The sequence below is a fragment of the Candidozyma haemuli genome (assembly GCF_002926055.2).
Source record: "Candidozyma haemuli strain B11899 chromosome Unknown B_2014730914, whole genome shotgun sequence".
Lineage (NCBI taxonomy): Eukaryota > Fungi > Ascomycota > Pichiomycetes > Serinales > Metschnikowiaceae > Candidozyma > Candidozyma haemuli.
In genome coordinates, this window is record NW_020289902.1 from 1505290 (window position 1) to 1530879 (window position 25590).

The window sequence follows — 25590 nt, forward strand, 5'->3', positions numbered from 1 at the left end:
ACTCTCGTAGATGAGGTGAACAAGAAGGTACATCTGTCTTTTCAATGGATGCTAAGGTACTACTTCTGGACCAATGTGATATTGCTGTGATATTACCATGGTACTACTGTGGTATTACTGTGGTACTACTACTATGGCACTTAGGACTAGCTTTGCTAGCGGAGTGAAGGTGCTACGAACAGGTGGATTGTACGACTGATGAGTGTTTAAGACCAGCTGTGAGGCACTGGAACGAAGTGAAAGTGCTACGAGCAGATGGAATGTACGACCAAGAGGGTTATAACCAGCTGAGTGATCCCATACAATCTACGAACAGGTTGAATGTGCTTACAACGACTGTTACAGCCCGAAGGATAACCATATCCAGATTGTTTCGCTCCCTAACACTTCCATTTTACGACAGCTCTGTTTAGAGAGACTAAATGAACGTGGAGCCCTCCACTGGCTTTACTGAATATACGAATGTGATGTTACGTCAATTGCTACTACTTATTGATGTAAAGCCACCTAGCTAAGTGTACTTATAATAAGGCTTTACCTAGTTGACGTTCACTGGAACGTACCTAGCTTTGCTAGCTGAGTGGATGGTGCTACGAGCAGGTGGATTGCAAATACGTCTTTTGATAGGTACTGCTTTGGTACTTCTTTGTTACCGCTGTGATATTGCTGTGATACTTCCTACATCAGAACGAAGTATTATCCTGAGGATGCCACACAAGAATGGATGCCAGGAGATGTTCATTGTGAGAAGATGGTAAGATTATGGAGACACCTTCTTGCAGGGTTGTCTTCGTCAATGGCTGGTGAGCTAAACGACCAACGACGACATTTTCCCAGCGGGATGCACCAGAGCTTCTTTGAACAGGTTCATGATGCTCAATAGGAGTTTATAACCCTGGTGTGGTGACCAACGAACTGCTGGGTTTGGATCACCATCTGAAAGTGAGAAATGCACAGTTTGCAATCGCTTTAATGGAGATGATAATTACATATGTGCTACCTTGTACTGACAGTGGGACTACCATCAACTGAGATCATTTATAAACGGGAAGTGAACGGAAGGAGCAGCTTTGTCTGCTCCTCTGCTGATTTGCGTGGGTCTTTCTTATCTTTTGGATCAAAGTTCCATCAACGATGTTTCCATACACTGACGTTTATTCCACATCATGTATAAATCAATGAAATGTTAATACAAACATCGTTTGAATACCTCCAGTCCTTCCTTTCTTAATTCCATGTTCCACTTTTACAATCTAAACTCTTCCCATCTCTTCCATTCCAATAAACGAGAAATAACCAATATCTTAAAATAACGATTACCTCAATGACTTTCGTTCAAGAACGTCATCGCTCAGAGAGAGCTTTTGAAGTTGGGAAATGAAAATGTGATGAAATAGGAATAAAGGTACTTTAAGTACTTTTTGGATATGAAAATCAAGAAAAGGCCATTTATCAACTTCTGAAGGATTAATACCAACCGTTTCATTCCATTAAACCTTCACTTAAACCGTGTCTTCTTTCTAACTTAACTTTTAAACATAAAAAGTAACTTGTAAGATGACACTTAGCTTTTAACATCACCAAAAGACAAGAAATTCCACTAGTAATTTGTTTTGGTTCTTAAATCCAATTAGATGGAAAGCTCTATCCATTCATCACCCTAGTCGAACGGTTTCTTAAACAAAGCCGGTTTCTTAAACAAAACCACATTCTCCTTCCACTGGAAAGACCATTTGGATATGGAAAACGAAGAATAGGTAAAACCAGTGGTAAGATGGACTTGGTGGTATTTTTGGATTTTAATTGAAAAGCAGTAAGTGAACGGAAGCTCATGGTTTTAAACATTCATTCCATTAAACCTTCATTTAATTCAACCTCCACCAGATCCACCAAAACCACTAAAACCTTTCATTTACCACAATCAAGACCAATCCATGGCCTCCTCTCTTCCAAACCAGGAGGAACCACAACAACCACTCCATTACATCCAAATTAAGCAATCAACTCAAAACGCTTACTGTCTCAAAGAACGACACTAAACCCTTTCCAGTAAATCAGCCTCTATTCTCGCCTCCACGCCTTCATTCACCATCTGCCACTTTCTTACCGTCACAGCAAGCGTCTGCAACGTCAAAACCACACAAAGCAACCCCAAGTACCCTCCTAACGACTTCTCCTTCCAAACCAGCCCTACAAGCCCATTCTGTCTCACCAGCACTTCAATAACAAGAAATAACCACCACACAACCAAAACAAACAACCCGAAAAAGAGATCATGGGTATCTTCCAAAGGCAGTTCACATATAAACACAAACACAATTAGCAGAAACGCCAAGTAGTATATATTGAAAAGGTAGCCTAGTATCGGGGACAGAACAGCGTCAAAGGCGTAGATATGTTGTAGGGCGTGGACGGAAGCTCTTGTTTGTTTTGCAGTTGCAATGGCCATTCTGGTACGGTATTTCCAGTCGTCAGCTGCCATTTGTTGGATTTTGGCTGTTTCGTTACGTAAAACAACGTATGGCACGTCGTAGACGATGTTTTCCAAAAAGCTTTCTGCAAAGCTTTTGAAACACGCTGGAGGAGTGTTTTCCAGCTTTCGACAGTACCCCCAGTAATGACGGTAGTAAGTTGTGTTTCCTAGGGGCCACTCTTGGGGTATAAACTGTCTCATTTGGCCTGTGGACCCTGGAGCAGCTGCTTCACATTGGTTTAGAAGGTTTCTAGTGTAACTGAAGTAATCGCTGGTTCCTGGAAGGGTGAGTTTGATTGGGGCAGCGTAGACAGACGGAAACATGAGGGAAGCTAGAATGGCGATGCTGGAGAGCATGAGGAGGATTGGGATTAGGAAGATGAGGCGGTGTTTCGTTCGTGGAGAGATTTTGGGGGGAACTGGAGGTTCCTGGTGGTGGAACTCGAGCGTTTCGGGGTCCATTTTGGTATTGGAGGTGGATTGAAGGTGGTTTGAGGAAGTGGTGAGTTGAATAGTGCTTTATGGAAAGAAGTGGAGGGCTGGACTTGCTGTTTCTGGGAAAGGTATGTCCAAGGAAGGAATTGCCTGGATTGAAGGAGCGAGTAATGGTGAATTTTGATTTTTAATGGATCAAGTGTTTTTGGGCAAGTCCAGTAGTTTAATCACCAAGCGATTAAGACATCCAAAGGGTAGAACACTTGGGTGAATTGATGTAAATGAGTTTCAAATAAGAAACTGCTCTTTGGTGAGCTGTAAATGAATGGCATGGCGATATTTGGGTTGGTGATGGAATAAAAAGACTGAACGTGGTGAAGCAAGGGTTCAGAATCCCTCTAGAACCCATCTTTCCATGCAATTTATGTCTGCTTGTGGAAAAGAGGCCAAGGCGAAGACCCGTAGTGCCATCTTTGGACGAAATGGCAGGGATAATAAATTAGTGTATTAGTTAAAGCAGCAGCGGGGCTTCCCATTAACTGTATGCTGTCTTTTTAAGGTAATGTTGATGATCAGCGCTTTGGCGTTTGGCGGTTGGCATTCATCTTTTGGTGATGATAAATTCATCTTTTGAAGTGACTGGAATCTGGAGCTCCCTCTGTTCGTCAAAGAATGAATATCCTCCTGGCACCAGTCAATCTGGAACCAACGAAACAATCCTTCCAGCTCCTTCCCTCTATTAAAACACCTCCTAGTGACACACCGCAGGAAGAAGGCCCACGGCCCAGTTGTACAGCCCTAGCAACAAGACCATAATGCAGAAACCTGCCAAGACAGAAGCCGTTCCGTAAATATAACTGTGAAGCGTCAGGAGCCCAAAAAGCTCTACGACAAACGTCGAAACCGTCGTAAGAGCACCACAGAAGCCATCGTCAAGGCCCATAAGCACATGACATCCCACAACATTAGTTACGATCTGAACAGACCGATTATCCAAGCTTCTTCCACGAGCAATCAACGTGAAAACCGCTAGCAAAAGGCACCCGACCATATTGGCCGTAAACGTGCCCAAGGGAAAGTCCTTAACCTTGCTATTCAAGTACTTCAGAAGGTAGTACCGTAGAAAAGCGCCCCAGGGCGCAAAAAGCACCAGAAAGAGCCACAGACACCACGTTCCATAGTCCTGAGTGCAAATAAGCACGATATCCACAATATAAGCAGCAATTCCCACACAGCAGCTCACAAGATTAAGCTTCTGGAACCCGCCAGGGGTCAAAACAGGCAACTTCTCATCCACAGCGCCCATAAGGTGTTTACCCATATGAAAGCCTGAAACTGAAACGCTGACATGAGCTATCACCACCAGCAACGCCTCCATGACCCCGTAACCCGCCGTAGGATACTCGTACAGCCGTGGAAGCGTATCTGCCGCCTTATTGAACACTTCAAGTATAAACGTTGAAAACGACGAACAAGTCCCACAAAACCCCGTCGTGACCCCAACATAAACCGGCACCACGCCCTTCCCAGCAAACCCAGCCGCCGTAAGCGCCAGCCACACCTTTTCCAGCGCCACAAACATCCCCATAACCACACAAGCAGCGAAATTGGCCCAGATCACTCCTCCCAAGAACAGACCTTCGTAGGTGGTGAGTGCCATGAGCCCCTTTCGAGCCAAAACGCCCCAGATGGCCCCATTGGCAATATTAAGAAGTGTAGAGACCGGAGAAGCCGGTTTGACCTGTTTTCTGGGAGTTTCCTTGATTGACTCTTGAGATGTATTGAACCCTTCAGGAAGAGCCTCGTGGAGCGACTCAGCTTCTAGTTCTTGAAGACGCGTCTCGGCACGCCGTAGCAGCGACAGCCGACGCGACATGAGGGAGGTTTTGGGAGGATTTTGAAGAAAAGGGATGTAGTTGGAGGAGGAACGGTTTGTTGATATTCAGGTATGAAATGACACATTTGACAGGTGGTTATGTGCAGGAGGAAAGGGAGGAAAGGGTATGATTTTGGTGGAAGGAAGGATGGAAGTTGGGAATTGGATGGTAGGTTGGAGTTAGTGGGGAGGGAGGATGAAGATTTAAAAGTTTGGTGGTGTTTGGAGGCCTGGTCGTGGAGATAGATGGGGGTTGGTGGTCCGCTGAGGTGCGATAAGCGAGAGATAAGCGATGGATGGGTGGAAATGGGGTGGAGGGGGACTGGGGATGGCTGATTTGGGGTCAATTGGGGAGTGTGGAGGTGGAGAAATGGGGTGGGAAGTTTTGAGTGGAATTGGAACCGTTTTGGGCGAGAAATGGTGGGTAGATGGAGGGTTAGTATATGGAGGTGTATGGAGAGGACGTCAGTGAGTGAAAAGTGGCACCAAATGTGGGATAATGTCTTTGAAAGTGATTTAGTTATGTTTTGGGGGGTTTTTAGTGTTGGGTAGAGGTATTTTGGTTTGTTTTTGTTTGAAATTCATGGACCTTACTGGACATACTGGAAGGCCTGGTAATGAAACGAAGAGTACCACTGATTTCCTCCAAGAAGGCTTATTAACAGCTAACTTTCTGTAGATTCCACTTAAAACATCTCTCTCTCTTTTGTCCCCTGGTGTTCTTCTTCGTTCCCTGGCGTTACACATTGAAATACATGGACATTACTAATTCTACTACAGTTTATAGACATCCCCAGCTATCCACCTTTATAGAGCTGCAAACACCAAATAAAGCAAATACTACTGTTTTTTAAGGTCTCCTTTTCACTCCCACTTACGTTCAACCACTCACAGTAACCAGTTCCCAAAACATCTAGGCCTTTCCAGAAACTCACCTACAAGCATCAAGAGACACAGCCAAGTAACCAAACACACTCTGCCCACTCCAAGGAAGCTCAAAATAAGCCAAGCCAACCTTACTTAACCTTCCTTCATCTCCTTTATCTCCCTACATTCACCCTACAATACAAACCTCCTTTCACACCTTCACCTAGTGTAATCCACGTAAACCACCAGCTAAACCTACTCAAACCCGTCCAACCAGAAAACCACCTCTGAATTCCTTAAACTACGCCCCTCCAGTTTCCCAACACACCCTTTTCCCGTTCTCCCCGTCCTTCCTTACCCCAATTACTGACATCTCCAGCCATTCCTACCATATTCAATGAAGCCCATGAAGAACCACCAAAATGGCAGTCCCAACTCTCCAAAGCACCTCTAAAGCACCCCCAAGTCACCTCCAGAACACCCCTAAATCACCCTCTTTCCATCAAAATCCCAAATCTACCTTCAACGCTCACTCTGCCCTGCCAGCCAAATACAGATCCACATCTCCTAAACCAACCAAATCCTTTCCATTCCTTTTCCTTTCCCATCCCATCAAATTCCCTGAACCACCTTTTTTCCGTTCCTTTCCACCCAAACATAAATCCGTTCTTCTTCTTCTTCTTCTTCTTCTTCTTCTTCTTCTTCTTCTTCTTCTTCTTCTTCTTCTTCTTCTTCTTCTTCTTCTTCTTCTTCTTCCTCTTCCACTGCCTCCCCTTCCTTCCTCTGCCAAGCTTCCCCTTCCCCTTCCTTCCTTGGCTGCCGTTTTCTTTCTTCCACGAACCGGCTGCTCTGCGGGCCGGATGGTCCGTGTCTTAACGGTACGGCGGGTAAACGGTGGGACCAAGAAGATGGAGGTAAGTGGATTTGGTGGAAAATGGGAGTTTTGGAACGAAAGTGGGTTCCCCAGAAAGAGGAAAATTCCCTGATTTCAGAAATACCTTTAATTCTTCAGTATCTTTATTACTTCGTTTTTTATGTTTCGTTGATGCCTTAGATAAAGACGTTTTACTGCGCAATGACGAATATCTACTTTTCCAGCCAAGAACCGTGAAAACATGAAAAAACCACCGTTCTGTTCGTCTATTCCCGCTGAATACAGCCATGGCATTGCAATTACAAAAACTCCCACCGTTCTACCCCCAAAACTGCCGTTTCTACCTTGTTCCTCTCCGGCTCCCGCACATGCTTTTCCACGCATTAGTAATACCACTGAATGCCCAAACCTTACCCAAAAAACACCATTTTTGACCATTCCAATGCCACAGCATTCCTCTCCACGTCTCCACGACCCGATCCATACCAATTTCACCAACTCTCCATTCCTCCTTCCCCTCCAACTCAACACCTCCCGAAATGGCTGCAAAATGCCATCAAAAACATACACCTCCAATTATCTCGCCCAATAATGCCCCAAACACCCCAAAATTCGTACACCCACTAACCCAGCCTCCCTGATTCCAACCATCCAATCAGATTTCTCATATCTTTATTCGTTCACCGCCCACACGTATCCTCTTCAGGAACACCTCTGGTGCCTTATGACGCGAGATCTCCTGCAGAGCTGGAGCTCCAAAAATGCGCAAAAAAACGCGGTCGGCTGCCTCTTCCCGGATCCGAAACCTTCACTTTGAAGCGTAAAGAGACAGGTAGAACCCACTTTTTCTTTCGCTAAAGGCCCGTTTTTTTCGTTTTTTTCGGTTTTCCAGGTGTTTCAGATTTTCCATATATTCCATTTTTTTCACGTTTTTCACGTTTTTCACGTTTTTCATTGATCCCTTTTTGCCCCCCTTTGGTCAGATCAACCTTTTGTCCCTTCTTGAAATCCAACAGCCATGCTGTTTCCAAATCCCAAATCGCCTTTCCAGGATCCAGACGAGGCGTCGACGGTTTCAGCTGACGTTTCAGGTGACGTTTCATCTTCTCAGGCTGAAACAGACTCGCTAGCGCTGATGGTCCAGCTGCCTCAGCTAAACATCAAGAAGAAACCTCTGTTGAGGTTTGCATTGCCCAGGGTGGCGTCACGCCGTGAACTGCCGTTTGCTGACTCTCACGAGACGTTCGAGGAGCCAAATCTGCCCCTGGCAGCGTCTTTTGACCACGAAGCACCAATGAAAAGGCTTCGATGGGGTACGACTCGTCACGCCACGGGAAGACCCAAAAAGGAGTCGCTAGGACGCTCAAAGACACTTAAACAGGTGCTACGGTCGAAACTGAAACGGTCGCCGAGGAAACCACACGCAGAAGGCCGTCCTGAATCGGCAGAAATCGATTTAGACATTATTGATGATTATGTGGATGAAAAACCGGCTGCCGAGGCGCTGGCGGCGGAAAACGATAAGAAACACGAAACTCGGACGGTTTTCTTTAATAGAAGACTACCGCTGCTGATGGTGGACCCGAAAACAGGTAAAGCAGCTACAAACTACCCAAGAAACAAAACGAGAAGTGCAAAGTATACGCCGCTTTCGTTTCTACCCAAAATGCTTACCAAGAGCTTTACTTCCGATATTGCCAACTCGTACTTTTTGTTTCTTATCATTTTGGGAGCGTTTCCGATCTTTGGCGTGCCCAGTCCTGTTCTAGCTGCTGTGCCGTTGATTGTCATTCTTATTATTACTGCCCTAAAAGAGATGATTGAGGATTCACGAAGAACCGCTCAAGATATTGAAGTAAACAACCAAACAACACATATCTTGTCTCAGGTGAGAGACGACCTGGAGTATGCATATGAAAACCCAAACGTCAACGACGAGAAAGTGTCGCTTTGGCGCCGTTTCAAGAAACTCAACTCCAGGCTCTTGCTTCGCTTTGTTCGTCTGTTTCTCCGTAATTGCACCAGCAAGGGCAGGGCCCAGAAGAAACGTGAGGAAGTGCAGCCGTCCAGAGAAGCCAACAGGAAGAGTTTTGATAGTATGGTGGATTTGGCCCCGAGAGAGTCAATGCATGGCAATAGGAAATCTTTTGCTTCAAGAAGATCTTACCATGGAAAGGAGAAGACATTGGCATTTTCAAGACAAACATGGAAGGAAGTTAAGGTTGGCGATGTAATTCGTGTTCAGAACAACGAGGAGGTTCCAGCTGATGTGCTTATTTTATCATCCAGTGATTCAGATAACTGTTGTTTCGTGGAAACCAAGAACCTTGATGGAGAAACCAACCTTAAGGTTAAACAAGCTATGAAGTTTTCTTCCCAGAACCATGAACTCAAACGTGCTGACGATTTCATGGGCATTGACTTTGAAGTGGAAAGTGAAGGTCCACACCCAAACCTTTACTCATACCAGGGTTTTGTTTTGCATAGCATGCAAGGAGAACCACTGAAAGAGCCTGCCACGGTGAACAACTTGATGCTTCGTGGATGTACGTTGAGAAACACGAAATGGGTTGTGGGAATTGTCCTTTTCACAGGTCCAGATACGAAAATCATTCTTAACACGGGTGTTACGCCGTATAAGAAGTCGAAGTTGTCTCGAGAGCTTAATTACTACGTTTTGGTTAATTTCGGTGTGCTTTTCTTGATTTGCTTCGTTTCTGGACTCTTCAACGGTCTATATTACCGAGAAGAAGGAACTTCACGAGACTTTTTTGAATTTGGAACGATTGCTGGCTCTCCAGCTACAAACGGGTTGGTTTCTTTCTTTGTTGCAGTCATTTTGTACCAAGCGTTGGTGCCCATTTCGTTATACATCACCATTGAGATCATCAAGTCGATGCAAGCGTACTTTATTTATTCTGACGTTGGATTGTACTATGATAAACTTGATTTTCCGTGCAACCCGAAATCGTGGAGTATTTCAGATGATCTTGGCCAGATTGAGTACGTTTTCAGTGATAAAACAGGTACTCTTACACAGAACTTGATGGAGTTCAGAAAGTGTACTATCAGAGGGGTTTCTTACGGTAACGCATACACAGAAGCTTTGGCAGGGTTAAGAAAGCGTCAAGGCGTGGATGTGGAGAAAGAGAGCCGTGAACAAAAAGAACTAATTGCACAAGAAAAGGCTGAAATGCTTGCTGACCTCCAAAGTATCAGTGAGAACATTTACGATGACGAGTTGAGTTTGGTTTCGAAACAGTTTGTTTCTGACCTTAAAGGGCTTTCTGGATCTGAACAAAAAGACGCGAATGCTGAATTTATGCTTACTTTGGCTTTATGTCACTCGGTTGTGGTTGAAGAAGACCCTAAAGATCCTGATAGAAAGCTTCTTAAAGCTCAATCGCCAGATGAAGCTGCTTTGGTTGGAACCGCTCGTGCTTTGGGTTACTGTTTCCTGAGCAAGAGCAAAACAGGCTACAATTTGCTGATTCATGGAAAAGAACAGGAGTTCCAAGTGTTAAACACACTTGAATTTAACTCTACAAGAAAGAGAATGAGTGCTATTATTAAAATGCCAGCTGAGAAGGAAGGAGCCGAACCTAAGATTGTTCTTCTTTGTAAAGGTGCAGATTCCATCATTTACTCTCGTTTATCCAAAACCAAGAACTCCCAGGAGATGCTCGATAAGACGTCAGCTCATTTGCAAGACTACGCTACTGAAGGTTTGAGAACGCTTTGTATTGCCAAAAGAGAATTGACGCCTAGTCAATATAAAGAATGGAACAAAAGACACTTGGAGGCGTCAGCTTCGCTTGAAGATAGAGAAGAGAGAATGGAGACGGTGGCAGATTCCATTGAACGTGAATTGGAGCTTCTTGGCGGTACTGCCATTGAAGATAGACTCCAAGATGGAGTTCCCGACTCGATTTCGTTATTATCGGAAGCAGGTATTAAATTGTGGGTTTTAACTGGAGATAAAGTTGAAACCGCCATCAACATTGGATTTTCATGCAATTTGCTTGGAAACGATATGGAATTGCTCGTTTTAAAGACAGATTTGACCGACGACGAGAAGAAGAGAAACGGCGTTATTCCTGGCGACGACAACGAAACCATCATTGGCCGTTTGGTATCGAATTACTTGGAGAAATTCAACATGAATGGGTCCATTGAAGAGCTCGAAGCTGCCAAACAAGACCATTCTACGCCTGACGGCAGGTACGGCGTGGTTATCGACGGTGACGCTTTGAAAATCGCCCTTGCAGATGACGATACCAGAAGAAAGTTCCTTCTTTTGTGTAAACAGTGCCGTGCTGTTTTGTGTTGTCGTGTTTCGCCAGCTCAAAAAGCTGCTGTCGTGCAAATGGTTAAAGATACACTTGAAGTGATGACATTGGCCATTGGCGACGGTTCCAACGATGTGGCTATGATCCAAGCTGCAGATGTAGGCGTGGGAATTGCCGGTGAAGAAGGTCGCCAGGCAGCCATGTCTTCAGATTATGCACTTGGCCAGTTCAGGTTCCTCACTCGTCTTCTTCTTACTCACGGAAGATGGGCGTACAGAAGAATGGGCGAGATGATTCCTTGTTTCTTTTACAAGAACATCAACTATACGTTTGCGTTGTTCTGGTACAGTATCTTCAACAACTTTGACGGGTCGTACTTGTTTGATTTCACGTACTTGACGTTCTGCAACTTGGCGTTCACGTCTTTGCCGGTTATTGTGTTGGCTGTTTTTGACCAAGACGTCAGTCCAACCGTTTCCATGCTTGTTCCTCAATTGTACCGAGTGGGAATCATGCAAACCGAGTTTAGCCAATGGAAAGTCTGGGTATACATGATGGACGGGTTCTTCCAGTCGGTGATCTCCTTCTTTTTCCCCTGGCTTCTTTACTACCAGACTTTCCCAGTTATGCAAGGTTTGGGAGCTGACCATAGGTTTTACCTTGGTGTCACCGTAACGTGTATTTCGTGTATTGCCAGTAACACGTATGTGTGGTTGCAGCAGTACAGATGGGACTGGGTTTCTTTCCTTTGCAATATCTTTGGAGGACTTATCATTTTCGCCTGGACTGGCGTTTACACTTCGTTTACTGCTTCCCAGGAGTTTTACAAAGCAGCAGCCATTGTTTTCGGTACAGCGTCGTTCTGGGCATGTTTCTTTATTGGTCTTGTGAGTTGTCTCTTGCCCAGGTTCTGTTACGACGCCATCAGAAGACTTTATTTCCCCAGAGACCTGGAAATCATCAGGGAATGCGTGAAACGTGGAGATTTCCTGAAGTACCCTAGAGACTATGACCCCACGGATCCTAACCGAGTCCGGGTGGAAAACACCAAGTTGGAACTGGACTCTACTCTTATTGAAGAGAAGATCGAAAACAAATCACCCCAGCAACGCAAACTGGTGGTTGATATGGTCAGAAGACTGATGATTGGCAAATCTTCCTTCTACAAAGACAATACGGATATCATTGAAACGTACAAGCTCGAGAATATCAGCACGGCTGCACTTGCACAAGCCGAAGACGAAAACGAAGCAACATCTGGCCATGTGGTTCTGCGTCAGCCAACAAACGTACGGACGTCGCTTGAATTACATGAACTCACAACGGTAAGCTCACTTCGAGAGGTGGTGGGCCAGAAATTTGGACAATAACGGCGTTTTTTTCTGGATTATGATTTTACGATATTTTAAAAAAGAGGCTTCGTGCCAATGGATTATAGAATGAACATTTCACTAAAAGGTGTAGGTTTTGGATATAGTAAAGAAGATGTTTCAGAGACATCCTATTGCAATTTTAGTAACCTGTTTTTGTCGGAACGACTCGTTCCAGGCAACGACCCATCAATTGACATGCTGGTGGTGTTAAAAACCGACTTTTGGCGTTTCCCGTGATTCTGGGCAGCCAATCGCAAGATTATCCGAAACTCCGTATACCTTTTGGTGAAGGGTATACGAAAGGAGACCAAAAGAAAGGGGAACAAAAAAGTAAGACAACTTCTGGGACCACTGAAGGCGCCTGATTACGGTGGTATGGTTAGTTTTTGGTAGAAATCACTCAATGGCGAGATATATGGGTTCGTTTAGGATCTATGGTTTAATTGGTCCACACTTTTTAGACTACGCTGGGGAGGTCAATTTTGGTCGGATTTTGATGGGAATTGGACTGGTGAGGTGCTTAAATCCGGCGCTATCTCCGGAAACCACTACCATCACCTAACTCCCACTAATTCCCATCCCTTTACAACCTCCTGTCAAACCACCATTTGGGTGCAAAAAGACTGAAAAACGCCAAAAAAAGAAAGAAAAAAGCCACAGGTCAATTCGCGCCTGAAGAAAAAAAAAAGTGCGACATTTTTTACTTGGATCAAAAATAAAAAAAAAAAAAAAAGTACCAGCAATCCCCCAAAAATCTCCAAAAACTCTCTTTCTTCTCTTTTTCGTTCAAATTTGTAAATCAAATATTTTTCTCCAAATCCACTTTCCCCCCTTCAAACTACCAAAAAATCACCACTTTTGTGTCAAAACCGCCGCTGTTTCTCTGACTTCGACGACCTTCGCAGCTGCGTTTTGCACCCAATCGAAGCCGCCAGGCAACGCCAGGCGACGCCAACTTCGAGCCGAGGAAGACGACGAAGATTGGGGGCAGTTTGGGGGAAAAGGGGTCCAGGAACGGAAGGAGAAGGCGAGGGGCGTCGCTTGCTCTTGCCGTTTATAGCAAGTCTCTTTAAAGTCTCTTAATTTTCAATTCCTGGTGGTGAAATATCATTGACTTCTCGGAGCCGTTGGTTGAATTTCTTGAGGGTTTTTGGTGCGGGCGGCATGAAAAAAAAAAAAAAATTCCTCGCTGGAGAGTTTGAGAAAAGCAAAGAGAAAAATGTCGCGCCTGGCGTTTCTTTTGGCGATCTCCGGGAAAGAAATGGCCGGCCTTTTGGGGGTGAAAAAGGGCCTGGTGTACGGGTTTTACCGACAAAAACAACATTTCCAGTGCATTGCCACCCTAGGGAACCCCCGGGTACGTTTTTTTCCGCTTTTCAAACGCCTCTGGAGCTCCGATCTGGGGTTTAAAGTATGGGGAAGGTAGTGTATTGCATATAAGCCTGGTTCAAGAAACCTACTTGCTATCCAATCAGAGACGCGTATTCAGGTGAAAAACTTGGTGAGAACCCGAAAACAGCCGGCCAGTCACGTGACTCTCTGTGCGACATTTCTTTCACTTTTTATCAACGTTGCAAAATAAAAAGGCCTGAAAATTTGTCGCGAATTAATTGTTATATAAACGACGTCCACCCCCCCGAAAAACCAAATTTTCCTCTTTTTTTTTTTTCCCTTTTCTTCTTCAGATTTGTCTTAATCCCACACATATTCATTTTAAACTTATCTAAAAATGGCCATTCAAGACAACGCATTTTTGGTAGACTTCTTGATGGGTGGTGTTTCCGCCGCCGTCTCTAAGACCGCCGCTGCTCCAATTGAGAGAGTCAAGTTGTTGATTCAGAACCAGGAGGAGATGCTTAAGCAGGGCCGTTTGTCCCACAAGTACACTGGTATCGTCGACTGTTTCAGAAGAACTGCTGCTGACGAGGGTATTGTCTCTTTGTGGAGAGGTAACACTGCCAATGTTATCAGATACTTCCCAACCCAGGCCTTGAACTTTGCTTTCAAGGACAAGTTCAAGAAGATGTTTGGTTACAAGAAGGAGGAGGGTTACGCCAAGTGGATGGCTGGTAACTTGGCTTCCGGTGGTCTTGCCGGTGCCACTTCTTTGGCTTTTGTCTACTCTTTGGACTATGCCAGAACCAGATTGGCTAACGATGCCAAGTCCACCAAGGCTGGTGGTGGAGACAGACAGTTCAACGGTTTGTTGGATGTTTACAAGAAGACCTTGGCCACTGACGGTATTGCCGGTTTGTACAGAGGTTTCGGTCCATCTGTTGTTGGTATCATTGTCTACAGAGGTCTTTACTTTGGTATGTACGATTCCTTGAAGCCAGTTGTCCTTGTTGGTCCATTGGAGGGTTCTTTCCTTGCTTCTTTCTTGTTGGGTTGGGGTGTTACCACCGGTGCCGGTGCTGCTTCTTACCCATTGGACACCATCAGAAGAAGAATGATGATGACCTCTGGTGCTGCCGTTAAGTACAACGGTGCTTGGGACTGTTTCAAGAAGGTCGTTGCCCAGGAGGGTGTCTACTCTTTGTTCAAGGGTTGCGGTGCTAACATCTTGAGAGGTGTTGCCGGTGCTGGTGTCATTTCCTTGTACGACCAGTTGCAGGTTATCTTGTTCGGTAAGAAGTTCTAAGTCCACTACCTCTTACAGTGTCTTTAGAATAAATTATTGAGTTGATTCATTCCATTACATTGGACTCTTATGTATATAATGTTTAGTTTAATGTGATGTGTTGTACCAAGATATTGTGTAGTTTTTTGATAACCTTGGTGGTGGTTATCGCCGACTTGGGAGCAACGCATTTTGATTGGGTACCACGGGTGGCAGTCACGTGAAATTTTTCAGATCGGGCACGTGACGGAATGTCATGTGTTTATCATCACGTGCCTATCGGCACGTGCCTCACTACAACCAAACCCACTCCAAAATCATACTTTAAATACCTCTGGTCTAACCAAATAATGTACCGGCAGTCAACAAGACAAGGACATGGGCCGCTATCTGACGCTTCACCACCTTGAAAAAGCGCCAGAAAAAAAAAACACTCGTCATTTGATTCCCGAGTTTGGCCCCCCTTCTTGCAAGCAACATACCGATATCCCCAAGATTCAATCAGACACAGAAGCAACATATATAAACTTTTTTTTTTTTGAAATATTCTGTCAATTTTTTTCATTGCTGAACCTTTTCAAAGTTCAAGTACAACAAGTCGTAGGCGCCCTTCAAGTCGTAAGTAACCTTCTCCTGCTTGGAATAGCCCAACTTGGCAACAGCCTCGTCACACAGAGACAACTGAGACAAGCAGTGGACGCCTTCATTGTCCTTTTCGTTCACCAAAGTCATGGAAAACTTGCCGGGATGGAAAATACGCAAAACACGAATCAACACATCCACAATGCCCACTGGCGAAGTGGACAGGAACGGATAGTTGGTTTCAAACGAAGCATAAGACCATCCCAGCTCAGGCGTGATGTGCAAAGTGTAATAGTAGCCATGGCCATTTTTCGAGCAAACCGAGTTGGACGAGTATCCACAGGGAGAGAACGCAAAGGCGTCATGAGCGAATTCCCATTTCTCGTCGAGCTCTTCATCCGAAAGTTCCATATTTTCACTCATTTGAGGCGAAGGCATATGAAAAGGCGTAGTCACTGAAGGAGCGTAGTTGCCATGGGCATGAGCCGTGCTGGAAGGTAAAAACACGTTTTCAAGCCCAGTGTCTCTCATTGTTTCCAAGCCTTGGTCATGGCCCAAATCGTGTTCTTCTTCATCACTGGAATGAGTAACTACCGATTCAGGACCAGGTTCACGAGAAGTGACAAAAGAACGGGCTCTCAGAGGGTCAAGCTGGGTCATAAGGATTTCAAAAGTTTGGTCGTTACAGCCCAGACATGGCTTTCCTGTTTGGTTCCCGCCCATGTACAAGTACCAGTGGTCATCGGACGTAAAGTCTCCTACAACATAGGACTTGCCCTGGACAAAGTACTGGTTGAGCAACAGAACCTCGTTCTTCCAGTCAGTATGAACGTGTTTCTGTTTTTCAGGAAACATGAACGATCTTCTGGAATAAAAAACCTGGTACACTTCTTTGGAATTGACTTTGCAGCCAAGTTCTTCATTTGCAACCTTGAACAACTGGTCAAGGCAAGCCAAAGTGGTAGTTGTACCGCATGTTTTAAGCACAAGTTTATGAGGAAACACGAAAAGCGACAGTTCCGACAAAAGGTAAGCGTCCACGGCCTTGGAAGACTTGACCAGGAGCACTTTACAATTGACCAAGTCCAACACCTTGACCCATTTGGCCAAAGGAATCAGACGAAGCCCTTGCAGAGAAGGCAGCATCGAAGGCAGTTGCCAGAACCAAACCTCCAAAAGCTTTTCAGGCCCTTCAAAGGCAAACGTGGAGTCTAAATTAGCAGATAATACATGGTCGACGTAGTCCTCGGCGGCAGATACAACCATAACTCAGGGTAAGGTGGATTGAAACTTGCTCTTGGGAAAGGGCAGACAGCTGAAACGAAAAGAGAAGTAGCAAGAAACGCTTCAGCAGGTGTGTCTTCGATGTAGTGTGGGTTCTTTCACTAAAGGCGGAAGGGGGAGGGTCGACAACCGATAGTGAAGTTGGTTTTCAAGCAGTTTGCTCAGGGGTAAAGGAAACAACAACAAAAGGAGGTGTTACCCGGGTTCGACGGTGGTGTTATATAGATGTGATAGGTTCGATCGTGAGGGTTTCTTTGGCATAAACCGCTGGGAGGGCTAACAAAGATGGAGAATGCGGCTGTTGACGACCTTTGTATGAGCAAGCAGGCGTAACAGCAAGAAACAGCGTGGAATGAACAGGTGTTTTTTTGGAAAAGGTTGGTTGGTTTTCCAAGAAGAGTTGGGTGGATGGAAGTTGATTGTTGCTCCCGGCCACTGAAGAAAGCAAATTTTCATTCCTGCAGTGAAGCCTATGGAAGCCAAGCAACCACCAGGTGTTACTGAAGGTAGATAAGGGAGGGAGGGAAGGGAAATTAGTGGTTTAGAGATTAAGGTGAAGTTTAGAGTTGATTTGGGGGAGATTGGGGGTTTGGGGGACCTGGTGATGTCGTTTTTTATGGATTAGAGTGGTGCGACGAAACCTGGGGAAACGAGATGGCCTGGAGGGTGGTAGATGGTGGTGTTTGGGTGTTTTGGGCCTGTTTTTAATGGTTTTAAAGGGTTTAGGTGGTTTTTGGGGGTCGAATTTGCCTATTTTGATGCTTTGATTGGTGATTTTTTTTGTTTCCAGCGCTTTGACTGCTCTTGTGACGGGTTTTTGGCGGCGTGGTGGGTGCAAAAAAATGGAAAAACGAGCGCTTCCATGCGGAGAAAATGTGACTCAGCAATGACGAAAATGGACGCTGGAGGTTGGAAATTTGGCAAGATTTGGGGGATACGAAGCGTGCCGGGTTTTTGGCGTGGTATGGCTTTCTTTTTTCTATTTTTAGAAGTCGAAAAACCATAAAAGAAGGGTTTTTGGAGTTTTGGCTGCAAATGATTCAGCGCAAGTGGAATAATTTCCCACTCGCATTTGCTTGAAAAAGATCAGCGCCAAACATGCTCGCTTAATTTCGAAAAGGGGACGAAGGAGGTGGAAGCGTTTTGGAATTATTTAGGGGATAATTAATCCGGAGATAGGATATAAGCAGGCTTAACTCCGGGAAATTCAAATATCATCTCTCTTTTTTAAAGATTTCATCTCTCTTCTCTCTCTATCCATCTGGGGCAGCTTGTGGCGGTGCAAATGTCTCAGATTTTCTTCTCTGGCTGCGCGCGCCGTGCAGAAAAGGGAAGGTGCGCTAGGAAGGTTTGGGGAGATTCCGATGGAATGTGGGTTTCTCGTCGGAATTTCATGGTTTTAAGGGCTTTGATGGAATAAGGGTCCTGGTTTGTTGGGGGTATTTTTTTTGCCGGAATTTTGATGTTTCTGTGTTTTTTGGTGTGTATTTTTTGGTTTTCGTTTTATGCAATGGTTGCTGCGAATGGGTGCAAATTCGTGAATAATTACAGTAATTTGGAATTAAGGTTCATATGTAAATATATGGAAAATGAAAGAAATACTTTTTTTAGAAAGAGGAATCACGGAAAGAAGCACTTTTTCAGTCCTTATATTGTTTGGCATTTTTGCAGCCTCAAACTGTCCAGTATATCTGGAAATGGCTTGCCAGAGCAATAGCTGATTCATCCGATTGGACAATTACATCTACGTTCTTTCTCTATAGTTGCAGCTCTTGCTCAAGGGATTTAAGAATACCATGAAGATTGAATCTTTATAGAGGGAGGCTCATCCATGGCTTAGGTAGGGGTTATGTGATTTGAGAGATCCAACCGTATAATACCTTCTCCATAGATATGGTTTGAAGTGTATCAGGTACATATTTTGCAGCATTTTATTAAAAAAGCCCTCGCAGTTTAAAAGAAGCCCATTCCTTCATAAGCTCAATCTTCTTCAGTCTTTTAGTACTGGGTTCTGGTATAGCTAAACGTTAGGTCTTGAAAGCAACCATTACCAGTATAACAAGACAAGTACAATCTCCGCCTCTCATGCTACTTCAGATTACTTTCTTAGTAGATCAGAGTTACTTGGATGAGCTTACATTTTCACCATAGCGTAAAGTGTTGCTTTTGACTTTCTTTCACTCTCAGGACCAAGTGATACTTCTCGGTACTATCACTTCCAACTGGTATAAAAAGCCGTAGAGCTCTCTCCCAGGTTGTCTTCAGAAATTCCCCACTCAAGAGCTTAAAGAGGGTTTATAGGTAAAACTGCAAGCGATTTTTTAGGGCTTCAAGGATACCCATCTAGCCAAACGGTACCTTCTTTCCCAGTCTATGAATATCCAAAGAACATAAGGAACCAACAAAACATTCCCCAAAACCTCCATAAACCCCAACTCAACTTCCCATACATCAGAACCACCTTCACTTCCTTCAAGTGTCCAAGCGTCACAGCCCACGCACAGACTGGGGTGCATCGATGAAGCATGTTCCAGACTTACGTCATCAGGAGAACCGAGCGGCTGGACATGGATGTTTTGGAAACCAAGATATAAATAAGTAGAGGGGTCGCCTTAAGAACCAAGGGAATGTTCTATTTAGGTAGAAATAATGCCTTGTTGGCCTGCTGAACAAAACCACTCTTGGTGAGGCTTTTCATGGCATTTTGCACCCACAAAAAACGCCCATAAGGAAACAAAAAACACAAAACCAGACAATCCTCCCATTTTTCTTGGTCCCGAAATTCCCCAAAACACCCTTCCTGCTGCCTCTTCATCACTCCTAGTCCATCCATCCAGCCCACTTCCTCATCTCTATATTCCACTCCAGCACCTGCCAAACCATCCCATATAAAACCACCAAAAACCATCTAAAACCCCCAAAATCAACCTGCCACCACTTTAGCCACCCCTAATTACCCCCAACCACTTCCCTTCCCTTCCCAGTCCCTCCTTTTCCCAAAACCACCACCCTCCCCAAATACACCTTCCATGCCGTATTCTCATCGAACATCATCTGACACCAACTACATGCTTTTCACCTTCGACGAAGACCCTGAGCCTCCAGACCCTCTGCCAGCGGTAGGAATCCCTATTCCGAAAACTGGAAAGCCAGAAAACCACTTTTTGCAGCCTTCCAGCCAGGGCAGCTTCCTGAACAGCCTAGGACTGGGCATCAAAACAGGAACCAGCTTTAAAGGTGGAAGCTTCCAGGATCTTCACAGTAACGTGTCGAAACTGCCACGTGTTCATCGCAGGTCGTCAGTGTACAGAAGACTTTCAGTGTGGTCGACGAGTTCTACAGCTGGTATTACCATTCCGTCTGGCTACAACGAGGAATCTGAGAGTAAGGGAGAAAGAGCCTTGGAGACTTTGTACCGCTTCGTGTGTTGGCCAGGGGCTTATGGGAAAGTTCATCTTGTTAAGGATAAACATAACGGGCGGCTTTATGCCCAGAAACAGATCAGAAAGCCTCAGATTGATGTTCATGAGGATAACGTTAAAGGTGTCCATGTGAGCCATATCCAGAGAACGCTTGCTGAGCGGCAGATATTGACCCAGGTGACCCACCATGCTAATATAGTGAAGCTTTTTTATGCGTTGCAGGACCATGACCGGTTTTACTTGCTTTTGGAGTACATTCCTGGTGGAGAGTTGTTCTACCATTTGACTTCAGGTAATGCTTTGGGCAATGTGTTTAAAGAGGACCACGTGGCGTTCTACGCCGCTGAAATGGCCTTGGGACTTCGTCATTTACATCTGTTGGGTATAGTGTACCGGGACTTGAAGCCGGAAAACTGTCTTTTGAACTCGGCTGGCCATTTGGTGCTTACTGACTTTGGCCTTTCCAAGGCTATTTCCAACGACGACGAAAGCGCTTGTAGGTCTATTATTGGCACGCCAGAGTACATGGCGCCAGAGACGATTCGAGGCGAGGCGTACGACTACGCTGTGGACTGGTGGCTGCTAGGATGCGTGATTTACGATATGATGACGGGGAAACCTCCGTTTACAGGCAAACTGCACGACGTGATCACCAAGAAGATTCTTCTGGCGAAACTCAACTTACCGTTTTACCTCACGCTCGACGCCAAGGACTTGTTGAACAAGCTTCTTCAAAAGAAGCCTGAAAAACGGTTTCAAGTGGATGAGAAATGGGACGCTTTCACCAACCATCGGTTTTTCAGGAAACTCAACTGGAACGCCATTATAGCACAGGATGACTCGGTGGTTCCTCCCATCATTCCTACCATTTCTGACCCGGAAATGGCCGAGAACTTTTCCGATGAGTTCACGTCGATGAAAGTGAGTGATTATGAAGTGGCTACTGCTCAGGCGTCGGGTAACCCTCAGGAACTCTTCCAGGGTTTAGTTTTGCCGCCAGTGGAAGTTATATTGATAAGTTCGGCCAGCTCAGAATGAGGGATGCCGATTTGAGTGTCTAAAGAACAGCGATATTAAAGATGGTTTGCTTTGGATCATTGATGTCAGGATACATCGGGGTCCATAGTCGTGGCTCAAAGAATACAGATTTTTGGTGGAGTCGAAGCAGCTTAGCTGAAGGTTGAATATTCAGCCCATCTTGAAAAAGGTACAGAGTCAAGAGTCTACTTATAATCCCTTCTTGAAGTTCTTCAGGGTCTCCTTATTGCATTTTAGGAGCCAAGGTATTGCTTGGGGATACTGGCAAAAGGTGCCATTAGTTCCCATCAACGAGCTTCAAGACACCACAGAAGTCAGATTTTTTGAAAGAGACGTCTTTGTTAACTTCTGTTACAGTTTATTATTATCTGGGTATACCCTTATCGCAGATATATACGATGCGGCTGCGTCATACATACAGGCCACGCATTAGACCACGGTTAAGCGAATCCACTGGAGCCAACCGTATACTTAGCCAAAGAGCCTTGAATGCTCTTCTTGAGTTTTTACTGTGATGGAGACACAGATAGTGGACAACACCCACGGTTTCACGGGTTTTCACCCTGCGAGACCCTGCAAATCGCAGTAAAGCTATGATAGTACACTTCTGGTTGAAAAGCCAAAGAACTGGATTTTGGCTGGTTCTTTCTTAATCAGGAAGTTTTTATACAGATTAGAAAGAGCTTAAATTATATTCAATTACAGGAAAGATTTATATAATGTCTTCATGACCGCGTTCCACCATACCTTATGCCTCTTGGAATACCGATGCTTAGTCTTACGTGAACTTCTCAAATCCAGGCCTATGTTAACTTGAAAGCTTCCAACTTACAGAGAAGAGTTCAACTCAGCTCTTTGTTGAACAGTTTATAGTCATCCAAGACACAGGAAATACTTCTCTTCTAGATAATGCCAAACATCCAAAACTTTAACACATAAGTATAAAAGGACACTTTACTACCCTGAAAAAGCCAATATATAAATTTTTAATAGCTGTTACTAAAGCTGAAAGAAAGAACGAGTACGTGAGATGGCTCCTTAGAGAGCACTGGACATTCCCAATTCACCATTACCACAACCTTCAAGAAACTTACTTCTAGGTTCACTGAGTGAAGCAGAAAGCGAGTGTTTGTAAGAAGCTCTTATAAATAAATCTATTGTATGTTTCAAATAGACCCGTCAAATGTCCAAACGAAGTTATATCTATCGCAGAGGCATTTAGAGTCCTCTGTCTTTCACACTAAGCATATACCAGTACATTACCCAAACTACATACCCTAAACAACAAATGAACACTATTTGAAAGACTATTCAATCTCTGAAATACTCCAAATACCTAAAATCCATCCAAATCCCGTCCCTGGTTGAACAAAGCACCAGTTGTTGAGTATAATACCATTAGTGCTCCTTTACTACCAGTTAAAACTACCTTACCATACACTTACCCAGCAACGACAACTCCAACAAAAACCACCCAACATGCCCAAGACTCCTCAATACCTCATCCATATCCCTTTTCCACTATAAATAGAGCCCACTCAGTCCAGCACCGCCAGGCCACGAGCTCATACCCATCCAGTTAAACACCTCCAAGCATTGCTCCCTCAGGCTTTCCAAATCCACCAAAAACAAAAGTACCCATAACTTTGGAACCCCTTAAACCCCAAAGCACCACCAAACAAAGCATCCCCACCCTCCCACCTCCCCAACCAACACATCCTCCGGAACACCCATTTCGCAGCCAAAAGTCACCCACCAACCATCCACCAAAGTCCGCAAAATCGTGTATTTAGAAAAATTAACTATAGAAAACGGCAAATTGGAGGCCAGGGAAGGCCCCAAAATACGAATTTTAATCATAAAATTCATCAGCGCCTGCCATCCCGCCTGGCGGCGGTCTGGGGCCTTTTGAGCCCCGCACGACCCTCGCTATCTTGACAACAGACCCTTTGCTTCCAAACCTCCATCAACTACAACACACACAATTACATCATGGACGAATCGCTCATTGCAACGATCAACAAGCTCCAGGATGCGCTTGCGCCACTAGGCGGAGGGCTGTCGTCGCCCGTGGACTTGCCCCAAATCACCGTCGTGGGGTCCCAGTCCAGCGGCAAATCGTCTGTGTTAGAGAACATCGTGGGCAGAGACTTTTTGCCTCGAGGAACAGGCATTGTCACGAGAAGACCGTTGGTTTTGCAGCTTATCAACAGAAGACCGGGCGTGAACAAGGCGGAAGATGCTGATAAGGTCAACAAGACCACCGAGAAGGGTGAGGAGCTGGAGAACAACTTGGAGGAGTGGGGAGAGTTCTTGCACTTGCCAAACAAGCGGTTTTATAACTTTGAGGAGATCAGGGCTGAGATTGTGAGGGAGACGGATGCTAAGACTGGTAAGAACTTGGGCATTCTGGCGGTTCCCATCAACTTGCGTATCTACTCTCCACATGTGTTGACCTTGACATTGGTGGACTTGCCGGGCTTGACAAAGGTGCCTGTGGGCGACCAGCCTAAAGATATTGAGCGTCAAATTAGGGAGATGTTGTTGAAGTACATTTCCAAGCCTAACGCTATCATCTTGGCTGTCAATGCTGCAAACACCGATTTGGCCAACTCGGACGGGTTGAAATTGGCCCGTGAGGTCGACCCAGAGGGCGCCCGTACCATTGGTGTGTTGACCAAGGTCGATTTGATGGACGAAGGTACTGATGTGGTGGATATTCTCGCCGGTAGAGTGATTCCCTTGAAGTTTGGCTACATTCCTGTGATCAACCGTGGCCAGAGAGATATCGAGCTGAAGAAGACCATCAGAGCGGCTCTTAATGACGAGACTGCTTTCTTTGAAAACCACCCTTCATACAAAGCCAAGTCCCAGTACTGTGGTACCGCTTTTTTGGCCAAGAAGTTGAACAGTATATTGTTGCACCACATCAAGAGCACTTTGCCAGATATCAAGTTGAGAATTGAAAACTCCTTGAAGCGTTACCAGAACGAATTGTCTATTTTGGGTCCAGAAATGCAGGAGAGCCCTACTTCCATTGCCTTGAGCATGATCACCAACTTTGCCAAGGACTACAATGAGATCTTGAACGGTGAGGCCAAGGAATTGTCTTCCCAGGAATTGAGCGGTGGTGCTCGTATTTCTTTCGTGTTCCACGAGATCTACAAGAATGGTGTCAACTCTATCGATCCCTTTGACCAGATTAAGGATGCCGATATCCGTACTATCATGCACAACACCTCTGGTTCTGCCCCATCCTTGTTTGTGGGTACCCAGGCGTTTGAGGTGCTTGTAAAGCAGCAGATCCACCGTTTGGAGGAACCATCGTTGCGTTGTGTCAACTTGATCTTTGACGAATTGACGCGTATCTTGAACCAGATTATCAGCCATCCTCAGTACTCCAGATACCCAATGTTGAAAGAGCGTCTTTCACAGTCATTTATTCAATTTTTGCGTGAGGAGTTGATCCCCACCAACAAGTTTGTCCTGGACGTGATTAGCTCTGAACAAACATACGTGAACACCGCCCACCCTGACTTGTTGAAGGGTCTGCAAGCCATGGCCATGGTGGAGGAGAAGTTCCACCCTAAGCCACAGGTTGCCATTGACCCTAAGTCAGGCAAGCCTTTGCCAGCCAGTCAACAACCAGCACCAGCACAACAAGCACAGTCCAAGGAGGAGTCTAACGGGTTCTTTGGCGGATTCTTCTCGTCCAAGAACAAAAAGAGATTGCAACTGATGGAAGCACCACCACCAGTGTTGCGTGCTACGGGTCAGATGACAGAGCGTGAGCTGATGGAGACAGAAGTGATCAAGCTCTTAATCTCTTCGTACTTTAACATTGTCAAGAGAACGGTGGCAGATCTCGTGCCCAAGGCGGTGATGTTGAAGTTGATCACCAGGTCCAAGGACGAGATCCAGAAAGAGTTGTTGCTGAAGTTGTACAGTGCCGAGGACTTGGGCGACTTGGTTAAGGAGAACGAGGCCACGGTGCAAAAGAGAAAGGAGTGTTTGAAGATGGTGGAGGTGTTGAAGAATGCCAGCGAGATTGTCTCGAGCGTATAATACGCAGCCCTATAAAGATTTAGATATATAGCCTAATGTGTTATTGATGAAGGGACGAGCGCTGCTTGTCTACGCTTTGTAGAAGCTAGCTAAGGTGTTGTTGATGAAAAGACAAGCGTTGCTTGTCTACACTTCGTAGATGATAAAAAGCTAGCCTTATGTGTTGTTGGTTGCTTGGCTATGCCTCGTAGATGGTAAATTTCTCCAGAGTAGTCATAAAGAACGCCCAAAACGTCTCTTTTATGGTTTTAGGACTGCCAATGGCTCTGGAGTACCAAGAAGTCATCATAAATGTCTTTTTTGTGGGTATAAGGTCTTTTTTGTGGTTTTAAGATCTTTTTTATGGTTTTAAGGCCTTTTTTATGGTTTTAAGGAAATCAGCCAGCCTCCAG

The 25590-nt window shown here is 45.1% G+C and overlaps 6 protein-coding genes across 6 annotated transcripts; 4 read left to right on the forward strand and 2 right to left on the reverse strand. All coding sequences in view use genetic code 12, as the record gives it.

Moving 5' to 3' along the window:
* Positions 1–3659: 3659 nt before the first annotated feature.
* On the reverse strand, positions 3660–4784 carry CXQ85_001470 (fluoride transporter; the record flags this gene model as incomplete). The annotated part of the gene is made up of 1 exon (XM_025485179.1): positions 3660–4784. One exon carries the CDS (start codon positions 4782–4784, stop codon positions 3660–3662), a length of 1125 nt encoding a protein of 374 aa, XP_025340110.1.
* Positions 4785–7543: 2759 nt separating this feature from the next.
* CXQ85_001471 (aminophospholipid-translocating P4-type ATPase) lies at positions 7544–12184 on the forward strand (the record flags this gene model as incomplete). Its single annotated transcript, XM_025485180.1, has 1 exon — positions 7544–12184. The coding sequence occupies one exon, from the start codon at positions 7544–7546 to the stop codon at positions 12182–12184; it is 4641 nt and encodes a 1546-aa protein (XP_025340111.1).
* A 1732-nt stretch (positions 12185–13916) lies between these two features.
* On the forward strand, positions 13917–14828 carry PET9 (ADP/ATP carrier protein; the record flags this gene model as incomplete). The annotated part of the gene is made up of 1 exon (XM_025485181.1): positions 13917–14828. One exon carries the CDS (start codon positions 13917–13919, stop codon positions 14826–14828), a length of 912 nt encoding a protein of 303 aa, XP_025340112.1.
* Positions 14829–15368: 540 nt separating this feature from the next.
* Positions 15369–16655, reverse strand: SPE2 (adenosylmethionine decarboxylase; the record flags this gene model as incomplete). Its single annotated transcript, XM_025485182.1, has 1 exon — positions 15369–16655. The coding sequence occupies one exon, from the start codon at positions 16653–16655 to the stop codon at positions 15369–15371; it is 1287 nt and encodes a 428-aa protein (XP_025340113.1).
* A 3047-nt stretch (positions 16656–19702) lies between these two features.
* Positions 19703–21133, forward strand: CXQ85_001474 (AGC family serine/threonine-protein kinase; the record flags this gene model as incomplete). The annotated part of the gene is made up of 1 exon (XM_025485183.1): positions 19703–21133. The coding sequence occupies one exon, from the start codon at positions 19703–19705 to the stop codon at positions 21131–21133; it is 1431 nt and encodes a 476-aa protein (XP_025340114.1).
* Positions 21134–23125: 1992 nt separating this feature from the next.
* Positions 23126–25198, forward strand: VPS1 (dynamin-like GTPase; the record flags this gene model as incomplete). The annotated part of the gene is made up of 1 exon (XM_025485184.1): positions 23126–25198. One exon carries the CDS (start codon positions 23126–23128, stop codon positions 25196–25198), a length of 2073 nt encoding a protein of 690 aa, XP_025340115.1.
* Positions 25199–25590: the final 392 nt, after the last annotated feature.